This window comes from Suricata suricatta, chromosome 16, assembly GCF_006229205.1.
Source record: "Suricata suricatta isolate VVHF042 chromosome 16, meerkat_22Aug2017_6uvM2_HiC, whole genome shotgun sequence".
Lineage (NCBI taxonomy): Eukaryota > Metazoa > Chordata > Mammalia > Carnivora > Herpestidae > Suricata > Suricata suricatta.
The window spans coordinates 31,702,211-31,717,397 of record NC_043715.1 but is presented as its reverse complement, the minus strand read 5'-3'; the positions used below and the strand labels follow the sequence as shown (position 1 = coordinate 31,717,397).

At 52.0% G+C, this 15,187-nt stretch overlaps 1 protein-coding gene across 5 annotated transcripts; it reads right to left on the bottom strand.

Annotated features, from left to right (window-relative positions):
* Positions 1 to 454: 454 nt before the first annotated feature.
* On the bottom strand, positions 455 to 9,979 carry SNX20 (sorting nexin 20). 5 transcript variants are annotated; one of them, XM_029925473.1, is made up of 6 exons: positions 9,847 to 9,979; positions 8,806 to 8,999; positions 7,932 to 8,041; positions 6,084 to 6,220; positions 4,489 to 4,640; positions 455 to 2,504 (listed from the first exon to the last, which is right to left on the bottom strand). In XM_029925473.1, the coding sequence occupies exons 2-6, from the start codon at positions 8,830 to 8,832 to the stop codon at positions 1,836 to 1,838; spliced, it is 1,095 nt and encodes a 364-aa protein (XP_029781333.1). In that variant the 5' UTR covers positions 8,833 to 8,999; positions 9,847 to 9,979; the 3' UTR covers positions 455 to 1,835. The 5 variants fall into 5 exon arrangements, with proteins under 5 accessions (XP_029781333.1, XP_029781334.1, XP_029781337.1 ...); XM_029925474.1 differs by lacking the exon at positions 9,847 to 9,979 and adding an exon at positions 9,452 to 9,818; XM_029925477.1 differs by lacking the exon at positions 7,932 to 8,041 and having other exon boundaries at positions 8,804 to 8,999.
* Between the last annotated feature and the right edge of the window lie 5,208 nt (positions 9,980 to 15,187).

Sequence of the window (15,187 nt, the reverse complement as noted above, 5' to 3'; positions counted from 1 at the left end):
AAATAAATAAAACATTAAAAAATTTCTCCCTCTATACTTCACACATATATATGTGATTTTGAGACACATTCTCCCCCACGCCCCCCACCCACTTCAGAACCTCTAGTCAATGGTACCTTATACTCTCTGTTGGCCTGAGTCGATGCTGACTTCCTTCAGAGAGAATCTGCTTTCTGACGTGCCTTGTACCTGGCACACCGGCATCTGAGGTCACTTTCCCACGGACCACACTGTATGTGTCCAGACCCGAAACCTCACAGCTCAGATTCTAGGGGTAAGAGTCCCATCCCCTCCCAGGTGCCAAATTTGATTCATGCATTTCCCGATCGTCCTTTCTCCCTAGTAGACTTCTTATTGGAAGCTAAGTCTTTGCTTTCCCAGCTTCCTGCTGGAAACTCCTATCACACTCCCCGTGTTGGCCATATTTTCCTTCTGAGTGAATATTTGGTGCACCTTATAGTTGACGGCATTTTACATTTGATGAAATGACTCATAATATCAGTATGGTCTTCACCATTACAAGTAGAGCCACGGCCCTTTGTATTTCCACCTAACACTTTAATTTTCCACATGCCCAGCTCGTCAAGAAGTCCAGCATCCCCATTCAAAGTGTCCTTCTCCCAGAGTAAATGGAGAGACTTGAAGCTTTCTCTGTCCCAAGGTATCATCATCTGTTTCTAACCTTGAGGCCAGAGCCTGACTGGGCCACTCCAGCTGTTGCCACACAGTGTCGCTGTTGAACACAGTCTGGTGCAGTTTGGTGAATGCGCGTTCACCACCACTGGGATCCTTGGACTGAGACATCCTTGCGCAGGTCATACTGGTGTCCCATGTCAAGGGTTGAAGCTACAGCCTTTTTATTTTGCTCTGATAAGTTAGTTCAGCCAGACGGTTTAGGTCTTCAGGGACTTCCAGCCTTAAACACATTGGCCCAAACCAACCTGTAACATCAGCTTCAGTCCCAGGATTGAGCCTAGGTTATAGGTCCTGACTCTCCTCCACTCTGGGCTCTTGGTGTCTTTTCCTGACAGCAGACTTCAGCCAAGGGCATCCCCAAGCATCACAGAAGTTCCAAGAACACTGTTCCTCAAATGGGGAGGTGTTCAGCATTCAATCTCTATCCTACCCAGAGGTCCCACTGTGTATTTTCCCACCTCCCTTCAGGGCTATGTCTACCTAACTTAGGGAGCCTATCCAAGGGCCAGTTGCCTTATAAATGAAAACCCACCCAGGCAATGAGTGCATAATCCTAACCAGAGGATAGCTGGCAACTTCCCTTCCTAAAAATGCCTCATTTCACAGAATCCTCAGACAAGATTATGTTCTAGCTTAGCGTGGCTCCACCTATCATAGGGTCCCATACACCCATCCCAGGGATGGAGCTGGCCTTGAGGAGCAGTGGATGAGCTTTTGTTTTGCTGAGTCAGGTCTACATGCTAAGAGGGGAGAGCCAGAATATTTAGGATAATGGTGGGGATATCCGCAGGCAAGGTCAAGGGAGAAGGAGCAGAGACAGAAGGCCAGCTGGAGACAGCTGAATGTACAATATGGGTTAAGTTGTGTCTTCGGCATGCAATGTCACCCTCCCCTCTGGCTACCGACCAAAGCCTCAGAAAGATGGGTCTCACCCTGCAGCGTTTGGCAGCTGGGTTTGTGGTTTTGAGATGAGGTGAGCCTGGCATGGAAGGGACACGGGTTGCAATCTGTTCAACACAGACGGGCAAATGGAGGACCAGAGGAAGGGCTTGTCCCAGGTCCCCCAGCAACCCAGGGCCCCACGTGGCTCCTCCCACTAGACATGAACCCCGCACCTCCAGCTTGCCCTCCGGAGGGTCTCAGTACAGATACTCCCGCACGGTGAGTTCCTTCAGGGTGAGGTCCCAGGGGGCGGGCTTCCGCAGCTGGCTCTCCTGCAGCCTCTTCTGCAGCGACACGAAGTCTTTGCCCAGCATGTAGGCCAGGCGGATCATGGCGTCCAGCAGGGGCGCGTAGTAGCGATGGCCCTCCCGGGCCTGCAGGCACTGGAGCGCCCTCTCGCCCACTGCTAAGGCCTCCGCGGGGTGCTCCAGGTCCCGGTGGCACACCAGCATGGCGCACAGGGCCGGGACCACGGTCACGGGGCAGTGGGCCGTCAGCTTCTCCTGCAGGGGCACCACGCGCACCAGGATGTCCAGGGCCCGGGCGTACTGGCCGCCCCGCAGGCAGCCGAAGGCCTCCCGGAGCTCCGGCCGGGTGAGGAAGTCGATGAACTCGCGGGAGCGCCGCACGCAGCGGATGGAGTAGAGCAGGCTCAGGTACTCCTTGAAGGCCAGCTTGCGCTCCGAGATCATCTCCTGCGTGAAGTTGCCCAGCAGGTGCTTCTTGGGGAAGACCACGTCCTCGATCTCCTCCCGGAACGTCTTGAGGAGGTTTCTGTGGAGCGTCTCGAAGTCGGAGTAGCGCCGCTCCAGCACGGCTTTGTTGCTGTCAAAACTCCCTGTCTGGATGACGACGATTTGGTACATCTACGGCGCAAAGAGAGACAGAGAGAGAGAGAGCGCATTTGACTACATCCTAACGGGAGGCTTTAACTGACAGAGTGAGGCCCCAGCAAATAAAAAATAATGATGATCATAATTTAAAGCATACCCTGAAAACATGTTATCGTTAGATGCAATCCGGTTTCAAATTGTCATCGGCATCTGCTGAGCTATAAAAGCGAATCATGACAAGAGTCAGCCCAAGAATAACACACACGGCGGCATGGAGGCGACTCGTGGGACAAAGCACAGAAACAGGCAGGACGGTGGGGGAGTCGGGGGGGGGGCCTCCCTTACATTGTCAAAACCCAGCCCCAAGTTCCTCAAGTGGGGAGCTTGGATTAGGTCCTTGTTTTCAAGTGTGAGAGGTGGTTTTAGGCGGAACGCTGGTGGTGACGTTACATGGTAAGAAAATTACTGCTTTTCAATTCTCGTTCAGCTAGAGGACGCTGATTAAGGGCGCAGGCGCTGGGGTTATAATTCCAGCCCCACCGCGCTCTCGCTGTGTGGTCTTAGGTGGGTACTTTGCTCTCCCTGAGCCTCAGCTTCCCCATCCATGGGTTGAGGACAGAAGTAGTGCCTCCCGCACTGGGCGAGGATGAAGTGAGTTAATGCACTGCAGGGATGCGGAACGGTGTTCTATACAGGTTGCTGCTCAGTGTCCCTGTTGGTATGATTCTAGCCCCAATTAAGGAGGCAGTGCAGGGGGATGGAGAAGGGAAGGGTTGAGTATGGCTCCTACGTGGACATTAGCATAGTCCCCAACACAGGCAAAAATGCCATTTTATTTTAATTTGTTTATTTATTTAAGTATTTTTATTTTATTTTTGAGAGTGCATGTGTGCAAGTGGGGAAGGGGCAGAGAGAAGGGCACAGAGGATCCTAAGCAGGCTCTGTGCTGAAAGCAGTGAGCCTGATGTGGGACCCGAACTCACAAACCTTGAGATGGTAACCTGAGCTAAAGTTGGACACTTAACCGACTGAGCCACCCAGACGCCCCTAAAATTCCATTTTTAAAATGTTTTTTATTTATTTTTGAGAGACAAAGAGAGACAGTGGGAGCAGGGGAGGGTCAGAGAGAGAGGGAGACACAGAATCTGAAGCAGGCTCCAGGCTCTGAGCTGTCTGCACAGAGCCCGATGAGGGGCTTGAACCCACGAACCATGAGATCATGACCTGAGTTGAAGCTGGACGTTTAACTGACTGAGCCACCCAGGCGCCCCCCTAAAATTCCATTTTAACAAAAAGAGCAGCCTTTAAACCCAGAGCTTCCCACCCTCCATGGTGTAACCAGCTGGACTCTAGTAATAGCACTTAGCTTTCCTCGTACTTACTTTTAAAATTACCTTTTCTTTATGCTATATGAGGTTGGTTCCCCTTTGAAAGATATTTAGTGTTTTTTAAAGGAAATTTTAAATTATTTGAGAGAGAGAGAAGGGCAGAGAGAGAAGGAAAGAATCCCAAGCAGACTCCACACTCAGTGCAGAGCCCTACGGAGGGCTTGATCCCAGAACTGAGGATCATGATCTGAGCTGAAATCAAGAGCCCAGCCACCCAGGCACCCCTTGTTTAGTGTTTTCAAAAAGTAATCCAATATAAAGAAAATGGATATATTATTATTATTATTATTATATATAATAATATATAATTATTGATAATATTCTTAGTTATCAATAATAACAAATGACTGGCAGTATCAAAAACTGTGGTGAAGAGACACAGGTGGTTAGTTCCGGATGACGTGGACTTAATTTGGACCAGGGACTCACACATCTACAATTCTCACAGTTCTGAGCACAACGCTGAGCGCAGGATCTTGCTTTTTGCCTCCGTTAGAACTCTGCAAGCCCACGTGCGCCCGCCCATTTCATAGTTGGGAGAGTGGAGGCCCCACCGACTTGCGCGGGAGGGCCGGGAAGGAGGTGGTGAAAGGCGGGCGGTCACTGACGGATCTCGGATGTCCACTTACCACGAACTTGGACATTCTCCTCTCCTCGATGCGGGCCGACGCGACCTCGAAGAGCAGCTTGACGCGCCGCCAGCAGCGCTTCTCCTTCCGCCAGTACTCCTGCAGCTCCCCGGTGGTCATGTTGGAGTTGGGGCTGGGGCTGCTGTGGGGGTCTGGAGGGGCGGCACCCTTAAGCACCTGCACCAGGTCAGTGCACTTTGGGGACCAGGGGTTGGGGAGGGTCTGTCTTGGGAAGTGATGTCCGAATCTGGGAGATTCCCTCTCCCTCCCTCCCGGGCCCCCAGGGTCCCCAACCTGGCTGCCTCCCTCCCGGCACCTGCTAGCCTGAATAGCACCCCCCCCACGCCCCGCCCCGCCAGCCTGCTGGTTTCTCCGCTGTGAAATGCAGCAGGTTTCTGTTGCACCATCCACTTCCGGCCTGCTGCTTGGCACAGGCGAGCCCCAGGCTCCTGACAGGCCAGGACGGTGGCTGGTTCCTTTCTGCTCTTCCTACTGGCTGACGCCCAGCGGTTGCCTGGGGCCCCTGAGCACCTACACCGCCAACAGTGGAGGGAGCCACTGAGGGCTCTGGGCTCTAGGCCCAGCCTCGTGGGCCCCTCGGGGCTCTTCCCTCTCTCACTTCCCACAGTCCCACGCTTGCTGTTGCTTGCACAATGCGCTCCCGCTGTCTTAAATGCCACCCTCCTGTTTGCCTACCTGGAAAACGAACAGGGCTCTCTTGGACCTCCCTTGGGCAGTGAGCCCTTCCGAGGGTCTTGGGAGAGATTAGAATCCTTCTCCACCAAAATGCGCAGATCACTGTGCATTTTATTTCAAGGGATATGGGGCTCAGGTGTCCTTCAAGACCCAGCCCATATGTCACTTCAACTGTCCCCTTGCATTAGAGCCTCCCACCGTGTCCCTACAGTCTTTTTTGATGACATCTCACATTAGTTTTCACGGATCTGTTTCCCTACCACACTTGAGGGCCTGCGATGTTTGGTTTGTTCTTGTTTCTCCAGAGCCCTGCACAGGGTCAAGGACAGAGCAGGCTGTCCATAGGCACATACTGAACAAATGCATGAATGAGTAAACTAATTTGCTCCAGGACGTGACCCTATAGCAGACGCTGTCAGTGCTGGGCACTCGCTGTTCTGGAATTTCCCGCTGGCTTGCCACTGGGAGCACCTAGGACTCTCGCACTGAGGGCTTCTTTGAGTGAAAGTGGTATGTTCTAGACCTTTCCTTGGCTGATCTGATGAAGGGTGGGACTGTTGGACAGTAGCCTGTTCTCCTCACGTCTTGGAGGGGATGACTCTGAGATATGTTCCCTATGTCTTGCAGAGGACCCCCTCTGGGACCGAGCCCAGTTGCCCCCAGCAGTAATCTGCCCATTAATACCCTGTCCTGGCTTTCTGCCCTTCCTTTCCTCGATTTACCGGCTCCTCCTGTTGTGACTCCTGGGACCATCTCCCAGCACTATGACTGGAACCAGATTTTTGGGTCACATTAGGAAAGCTGGCCCCTCCCCCGTGGCATCTGTTGACGTGCCCACATTTTTATTTCAGAGGTCTTCAAACCTCTATCTCTGCCCAAGCCCCAACCCTCATGCCCACCTAAGTGCCCATCAGGTCCTGGACATAGGAGCTCTGGGCCAGTGGCTGGTGCATCCTTGGTCCCTGCCGTGCACTGGGCTATGGGTCCCGTCCATCCAGGGCTCCCAGGGTGCTCAGGACTTGCCATTGCTCCAAGGCTGCCAGGGGGACAAGAGAGAAGAGTGAGTGCCCACTCACAGTGGGGTTCCTGGTGGGTCCTGGGATGCTAGGGTCTGTGTGGTAGTCCCCACTGCCCATCTCGCTGCCCACCCCCTTGCTGAACTGATCAGTCCAAGCCCTCTCTTACTGTCACAATGGCTACATTATCGAGTTGCTCTGAATCTGATTTCAAGTAAAGTCAATGTCTTCAGGGATTACTTGGGAGCAAAAAAATGCTGTCTTGTCCGGAAGAACATCCCCAAACTCCATTTTCTGTTCCATTTGTAAATAGAACCTCAGCGTCCAAAGCAGGGATACTGGTATGGATCCTTCCCATCTCTCTCTCCCTCCCTCTCTAGACAAACACTTACTGACGACTTACAGGACACATGCCATATGCTCCTAGGGGCTTCACATCCACTTTCTGAATGCCCACAAAAATCTGTCATGACTCCCAATAACAGAAGAGGACACTGAGGTTTAGCCCAAGGTTAGGCGGCTGGTGAGCAAACCCAGTGAGCAAAGCTGAATGTTTGTGACGTGCCAGGTCGTGCTCTGTGCTCAACACCCACTTTCTCCCTTAACTACTGTGTGCGGAAGGAATTTTAGCTGCATTTGGTGATAAAGGAACTGAGACTTAGAGTTGCCCACGATCAAAGCTGGTAGGTGGTAGGCAGGAACCAAATGCAGACTGGTCCTCTCCACCCGCTTCAGGGCGTGGGGGTGGGCAGCCAGGGGGAGTGCTGGGAGGTAATTTACACAGTGTCTGTCTGTGACCCAGATCAGTGAACAAGATGGCCTGGTGCCTGGACTTCTCTGTGCCTCTGTTTCCTACAAATTGGGTATAAGAACGGAGCTTGCCTTCCCGACGCTGGTGTGAGAGTTAAGTCCACAGCTCAGGGCTCCACACATACCAGACACTGTATCATAGTTCCTGTTATTTATTATTATTATTATTATTATTTTAGAGTTTATTTATTTATTTTGAGAGAGAGAGAGAGCTCCCACACATGTGAGCAAGGGAGGGGCAGAGAGAGAGAGAGAGAAATCCTAAGCAGGCTCTGCACTGTCAGTGCAGATGCGGGGCTCCAACTCAAACTGTGAGATCATGACCTGAGCCAAAACCAAAAGTCAGCTGCTCAACCAAGTGAGCCATTAAGGCACCCCTATTTTTTTTAAAGATTAAAAAAATTCTGTTAAACACTTATTTATTTTTGAAAGACAGAGACAGAGCGTGAGTGGAAGAGGGGTAGAGAGAGAGGGAGACACAATCCCAGGCAGGCTCCAGCCTCTGGGCTGTTGGCACAGACATGGGGCTTGAACTCACAAACTGTGAGATCACAACCTGAGCTAAAGTTGGATGCTTAACTGACTGAGCCACCCAGGCGCCCCTGAATATTTAATTTTTAAGTGATCTCGACATTCAACATGGGACTCGGACTCATGACCCTGAGGTCAAGAGATGCACGCCCTGCAGACTGAGCCAGCCAGGCTCCCAGTCTCTGTGATTAATATCTGGCACATGGTAATACTTCGAGAAATATTTGACAAGTCAATGACTCTCAGTTGAAGTGTGAGCTAGAATAGAATTTAACATGTCTGAGACAAACTAGGCAGAGGATGGTTAAAATACTGGCTCATGTGGAGGAAGAGGCTGGGGCACCACTTTGGCACGGAGATCCAAAGTCAGAAGGGTGCGCGTGACCTTACCTCCTTCTTCCCAGGATCTGAGGGAGCTGTGAGGGCCACTTGGGGCGGAGCTGGGACAAGAACCTGGTCCACATTCCGGCCCGGGTCTGAATCCTGCTGCTGAATATGGCCTAGAGAGGGGTAGTATTATTGCTGCTGCAACAGCCCAGCTTTGTCCCTGGGAGGGGCCGGAGCCCATCCTGACTCCAGGACTGAAAGCCTTCTAGAAAGGGCTGGCCTGCGGAGGGCTGAGGTCGGCTGGGGCTGGGGAGGGGGGGGCTCCTTCGGGGTCAGATGAAAGGAACCCTGGGCCATTCTCCAGGTGGCTCTGTGCAGGGGCCCAGTGAGTATCTCTCCAGGACCTTCTGTCCAGCCTTACCTTATACAGGTGGGAAACTGAGGCACAGAGCAAGGGCGTGGCTTGAGCCTGCCAGAGACACACCTCATTTGCCTCTTCTCCCTTTAAGGAGTCAGGCCTTCCATCCTGACCAATTGTGGGTCTGTATGCAAATTATTTAGTATCTCTCGGCCTCAGTTTCCCCACCTCAGAAGTGTGGCCACAAGCCCGGTCCTGCTGACCAGAAGATGGATGGCACAGGACAGGCTCTCTGTATTCTGGTAGGTGCCCAGACAAGGTGGTGAGTGGTCCTCAGGCTTTCTTGGTGGCCTCGGGGAGGCCAGCATTCTGGGAAGCCCAGTGTTTCCTTTGGGCGCGCCTATGTCCCTGCCTCAGTTGGCTCCTCCATAAAATGGGTGATGGCAAGCCTCAATGGCTGCCGCCCTTCCAGTCCTGCTGTCCTGATCAGGCACTTGGCACCAGGTCAAAAGCAGGGCACCATTTGCCCAGAGACCCCCTGAGACCCCAGAAATAATAGCCTTGGCTGAACACACACACCAGTAAAGACACGGGAAAGCTGAGCATGGGCCCAGGGCTTTGAATGAAAATCCGATTCAGGAGCCAAGGCCAGTTCCCTTGTGTTTTTCCTTGGAGGGCTGGCTGGGAGTCCCCATGAGAGGAGCGAGAAGGAGAAAGTCATGCGTCTGTGCTTGGACAGCTTCCTGTTCCTCTCTAGGCCTCAGTTTCCTCATCTGTGAAATGGGGGAAAGCAGCCTGTCACTCCCAAAGCTCTGTGGGGACAACCACGCATGGGGTTCTATGGGGACTGCTCTCCTGTCCCCATACCCTGCATGGCAACGATGTCTCGATTTAATAGGAAAATCCTACAAATGCTGGTGCTGGAGGCTTGGGGTCCTGGGCTGGGCCCAGGAGACAGAGCAGCTTCCCAGCCCCTGCCCTGTGCAGCATTGTGTGCAGCCTTTCCCTCCTTCCCTCCCGGGCCCCGAGCACCATTCCTCCCGCTCAGGGCCACCCCGTGCTACCCAGGCCTACTTCTGCAGGCTCCCCCAGGCCACCTTCCCAGCCCATGCTGCCTTCCTGGGGAGGCTGCTGAGGACTTTCCAGCAGACGGAGGCTCCCATCCAGGAGAGTGAGGCCTGGCCCAGGAGACAGAAGGTCCTGGACATTGGGTGGGCACACTCACATTTGGGAGTCCCCCAGGGGGCTGGTTTGGGGGTCCCGGGAGCTTGTACGAAGCAGGTTTCCAGGCTCTTCACATCAGAGAGTCCCCTCCGGCAGGTGTGGGGGTGAGCCCTGGTTTCTGCATTTTGCACGGGTCCCTCAAGGTTGCCTGCACCACTTTCTGTGTGGTGACTTATTTTCCAGCCTCTAGACTGGTTGTAGAAGTATCTCAAAAGAATCAGGGTGACGGAGGGTCAAGGATCTGCTTCCTGTTCTAGCCCAGACAGCTAAGGAGAGCCCCACTCCTGGAGGCTCTGCCCCGCCCTGCCCCCAGCAGGTACTGGGGGAGGCCCTCGGAGGAGGGGGCTCAGGCCACACGAGGGCAGAGCCCCACCGAGGTTGGGATCAAACACTGACCTGAGGCCTCTGGTTCCTGTGTGGGTCCAGGGGGGCCGGGAGGAGTGTCACATGGCCCCCTTCAGCTCTCCTCTCTTCTAGGCTCCAGCGAGGCCCCTGCTTCTGAGTTCCCCCTTTGAAAACAGGAAACAGGCTCTGTGACCTGCTTCTGGTCGCCCCAGCCCATTGGCTGATGACAGATAGTATGTTGAACCCTACTGACAAGCAGCCCCACAGGAAGGGGACCAGCAGGAGGAGGCTAGGCAGGGCCAGCCCTGAGGGATCTGGTTCTGGGGGATCTAACTGGGCCCCCACAGCCTTGGAGCTGGCTGGGACGTCCCTCAGAGTCCCAGATCATCTCTGCCATTCAAACAGCATTTCCCAGTTGACATTCTTTATTCTATTCTATGAGCTAGGTGTGGTGGGGGCCATCGTGTCCCATTAACATATGGGGAAACTGAGGCTTGGAGCACAGAGCTAGTGAAATACAGAGCCAATGCCTGACGTGGAAGGGAAACTCACAGTTCCATCAGGTGCCTACCTCAGGGCAAAACTGCATCCAATACTCCCGACAGAAAGTCCCAGGGAAGTCAGACGTCTGGGCTGTGATGTGGTTCATGGCCACTAGCATTTGTGGTCTCGAGGGCAAGAGACTGGGACAAAACCAAAAAAAATAGAGCCTCGCCAGTCCTGAAGAAGGCCACCAAGTGTCTCGCCCAGGCTATGATTCCCTCCCTCCCCATTAGAAATAGTTGCACTTCTGATTCTGAGGAGGGTCACTTTTTTGCTTTTCTTTGTAAATTTACCACCTATATGTAGACCCCAAAACAAGAGAGCTTCATTTTACTTACTTTGGAATTTTATTTTATTTTATTTATTTAATTTTTAATTTTTTAAGAATATTTATTTTTGAAAGAGAGAGAGGACAAGTGGAGGAAGGGCAGAGAGAGAATGAGACACAGAATCTGAAGCAGGCTCCAGGCTCTGAGCCATCAGCACAGATGGGTTTGTGGCTTGAACCCACGGGTTCAGGGCTTGAACCCATGAACCGTAAGATCATGACCTGAGCTGAAGTTGGATGCTCAACTGACTGAGCCACCCAGGCGCCCCTTACTTTGAAATATTATGTAAATTGAACCATGCATAGCGGTTTGTCTGCTTTGGTATCTTGCTTCCTTTAGTCAACATGACTGTGCATAATGGTCATCAGTTTGTGTGTCGGGCTGCAGTCTTTCCATTTTTGTGGTTTTGTTGCTATGTTATTTGAATACATCATTGTTTCTCTCTCTCTCTTTTTATCTGTTAACACGCATTTAGGTTGTTTCTACTTTGGCCCATTGTGGTCAGTGCTGCTGGGAATATTCTGGCACATCGATCCAAGTGCACATGTGTGTGTAAGGTGAAATCCCCAGATTTTAGAGAACGAACAGCCAAACAGCTTTATCTGGGTTGGATTATAGTATAAACATGTCGCCAGTGACTGTGTCTCTTTGTGCTCCCCCCCATACTTCCTCCCCGCAGGGCCTGTGAGCCCTAGGCACCCCTCCTCCCTGCAGGGCCTGTGAGCCCTAGGTGCGCCCCCCTGCACTCCCTCCCCGCAGGGCCTGTGAGCCCTAGGTGCTCCCCCTCCCCACATATATTCAATGGGGTTGGTAACTTTTATGGCCATTATTCCAGTGGGTGGGCAGTGGGGTCTCGTGGTTTTATGTTGCATTTCCCTGATGAAGAGTAATGTGGAGCATCATTTCATGGGGTGATTTTCTACCAGTATAGCCTCTGTTCAAGTTCATTGCTTTTTTGTTTGTTTGTTTGTTTTGATTGGCTTATTTTCTGTATGGTTTGTAGGTGTTCTTCTTGAGTTCGTTTGGGTCTATGTGCTTTTCAATATTCTTTCCTATCCTGTAACCTGCACTGTACTCTCTAAAAATAGCATGTTCTGGGCCCCTGAGTGGCTCAGTGAGTTAATCATCTGACTTCAGCTCAGGTCATGATCTCATGATCCATGAGTTCAAGCCCCGTGTTGGGCTCTGTGCTGACAGCTCGGAGCCTGGAGCCTACTGCGGATTCTGTGTCTCCCTCTCTATCTGCCCCTCTCCTACTCATGCTCTGTCTCTCTCAAAAGTAAATACACATTAAAAAAAATAAAAATAGGGTGTTCGGAGGAGTAGAAGTTGCCAACCTTGAAGTAGTCAATCCTCTCAATCTTGGCTTTCCCAGTTCATGTCATCCCTTATGACCACGGAGATTTCTCTTTTACTGTTCTTTCTCGTTGCCTCTGCAACAACTTGCAGGCCACTGTGAGGCTTAAACTGAGTCAAGATGTGCAAAGCATGTAGAACAGGGCTGGTCGCTAGTAAGTGCCATACAAGGGCTGACAATTTCCGCTGTTCCCAACACCTTTCCAGCTTGCCTTTCTCATCTGGGAGTCTCTGATGCCCTTACCGTAGATTTTCACGCAGGGTGTGAGGTAGGGGAGCCAGGGTTTTCTCCCTCAGTGTCTGCCTCCTGGCCTCGTTGATTGACATGGTCGTCCCATCCCAGGCACAGCTGTGCTATCACTGTTAAGAGGGAACGTCAGGGTCTGGGCAGCTCGAGAGGAGGACCCCGAACAGCGCGCTCTTGGCCTGCCGGCCGGTGAGAACCCACAGCCCGTCGCCTCCACCCCACGCTGCCCTGCAGAGGCCCGGGCACGGCCGGGAGATGCTGGCTCTGTGTTGAGCGAGGCTGGAAGTCCCTCTCCCATCCGTTCCCTGGGTCTGGACTGCAGCTTTCCAGTGTCCTCCCTGTCTCTGCCTCGGCCTGGAGTCTCAGCCTCCTAGCCTCTCGCCCAGCAGCCAGCAAAGGTGGGGGATGGGTAACTGGAAACTGCTCCTTCCTCTTCTGGCGGGGCAGGAGGTGATCTTTGGAAACCCCAGATCATGCAGGGGCGTCTGGTTGGTGTGGAAAGGACCTAGTTGGGCCAGAGTGGTCATGGATGGCCCCCTGCCAGGGGTTGGCCTTTCTGTGCAGCACGGAGCTGTATTTGGTGGGGGAGAACAGGCCAGGCCACGCCAGGCTGGGTGACATGAGAGGCCAGGCTGGGATTCCCTTCACTGCCAGGCTCAAACCACAGGGTGAGCAGCGGGCACCAAGGGGCCCCAGAGAGCCAGAAAGAGAAATGTTGGCATCTTTGAGTCCAGGTGTCTGTTCTAGAATTCAAACGGCTTGGACCTTTCAGTGACTTCCCCTCTCTCCCCTTGCCCCCAACACAGTCAGAGTAGGTCCAGACTCCTTACGGAGGCCTCCAGACCTGCCGCTAGCGCCCTTCCTCACCTCACTCTCGGCATCGCCGCACACCAAGCCAGCCCGGGCTGCTTTCTATGCCTCAGCCGGCCTCTCGGCCTATCCCACAGTCTCTTCAACCAGCCACGCCCCTCTCTTGGGTCTTTCCACAACTGGCTCCTTCTCAGCCTGCAGCTTGGCTGTCAGTCCTTAGTGTGCCTTCCCTGACCCCTCTGTTAACACCTATCATGGTTTTGTTTACTTGTTTACTTGTTTGCTACCAGCTTCAAAGGCCACGATGACAGGGACTTCGCCTGGGACAGCGCTCTGTCCCCGTGCCTACCACGGTACCTGCGACGGAGTGGGTGCTCGGCAATGTGTGGTGCACCGGTGAGGGGTGGACGCAGAGAAGTGGCGACTGGGCCCACAACTCACCGTGTGACCCGGACAGGCCGCTGTCCCTCTCTGAACCTTGGCTTCCCTAGCTGCAATATGAGACTAAGTTAAGGATTCTCCTAGCACCACGGGGCAAATAACTGAATACTGTGAACCACCGCTCACCACCGCTCTGGGTGTCTCCCACTCCTGAGACTCCAGTGCTGATGCGCCTCCTTTGACACATTCGAGAATTGATCCCTCACGGTGTCTCCCCACATGGGCGGCAGAGAAAACGCGAACTGGAGAGGCATTGGTTCGTAGGTGATGCAAAATTTGGTCCCATCGGTCTTGTTTTTCCACAGCTGCGTGACACACATAAACCTTTTAAAACTCTCAAAGGTTCTGCTACCGCATGATTCAGCAAGCCCACTTCGGGGTACGTATCTTAAAACAATGCAAACACTAACTTGAAAAAAAATATCTGAACCTCCATGTTCATTGCAGCATTAACTACGACAGCCAAGACGTAGAAACAGCCTAGGTATCCACGATGGATGAATAGATAACGAAAATGTGGTATATAGATAAAGTGGAATACTATTTAGCCAAAAAAATGATATCTTGCCATTTGCCATAATACGGGTAGACCTTTTACATGCTGCGTGACATAGGCCAAACACTGGGTGGAACTCTTATGTGAAATTAACAAGAAAAAGAAAGCTCATAGATACAGAGAATTGATTGAATGTTACCAGCTGGGGGTGGGGAGGTGGGAGGTTTGGTGGGGGTTGGGGGAGGGGTTGGGGAGGTGGGAGGGGGAGGTGGGAGGGGGTGGGGGTGGTGAAATGAGTGAAAGGGATCAGAAAGTACAAACTTCCAGTGTTATAAAATAACTAACTCATGAGGATATAATGTACAGCATGATGTCTGCAGGTAACACTACTGTAGTGTGTGTTTGAAAGTTGCTAAGAGAGTAGATCTTAAAAGTTTCTCACACAAGAAAAACAAGTCTTTGACTATGTTCTGTGACCAGTCTTATTGGGGTGATCGTTCACAGTACATACAAGTATTGAATCAGTATGTTGTGCACCTGAGATGAATATTGTTATAAAAATTATTTTTAAAACAGCCTCAAAGTTTCTTAAAGGGGTTTTAAAGTTTATTTATTTGTGTTTTTAGTCGTCTCTACACCCATGGTGGGGCTCAAACTCATGACTAAGAGGTCAGGAGTCACAGGCTTCTCTGATTGAGCCAACTAGGCACCTTGATACTGTGGGATTTTTAAAACTGGGGCCACAGACAGAGTGCACGGCGGGTAGGGAGGTGCACTGCTGTGGCTGCACAGAGACCTAACAGATCATGAAGATTCACACCTATACGTCCAAGAGGTTTATATTTTATTTTATTTTATTAAAAAATTTTTTTTAATGCTTTATTTATTTTTGAGAGAGACAGCATGAGCAGGGGAGGGTCAGAGAGAGAGGGAGACACAGAATCTGAAGCAGGCTCCAGGCTCTGAACTATCAGCACAGAGCCTGACACGAGGCTCAAACCCATGAACCCTGAGATCATGACCTGAGCTGAAGTCGGAAGCTCAACTGACTGAGCCACCCAGGCACCTACAAGAGGTTTATATTTTAGCTCTTTTATTTAGGTCTTTGATCCATTTGGAATTAATTTTTGTATACAGGAGGGAGAGGACCAAATTTATTCTTTTGCATGT

Excerpts from the sequence above, each read along its gene's own strand:
- SNX20 (XM_029925473.1), bottom strand. The coding sequence starts at position 8,832 with ATGCTCAGCTTTCCCGTGTCTTTACTG. Across the intron at positions 8,042-8,805 it reads GCTTTCCCGTGTCTTTACTG|GCCATATTCAGCAGCAGGAT; the intron begins GTGTGTGTGTTC and ends ACCCCTCTCTAG. Across the intron at positions 6,221-7,931 it reads CAGATCCTGGGAAGAAGGAG|CCTTGGAGCAATGGCAAGTC; the intron begins GTAAGGTCACGC and ends TCCCCCTGGCAG.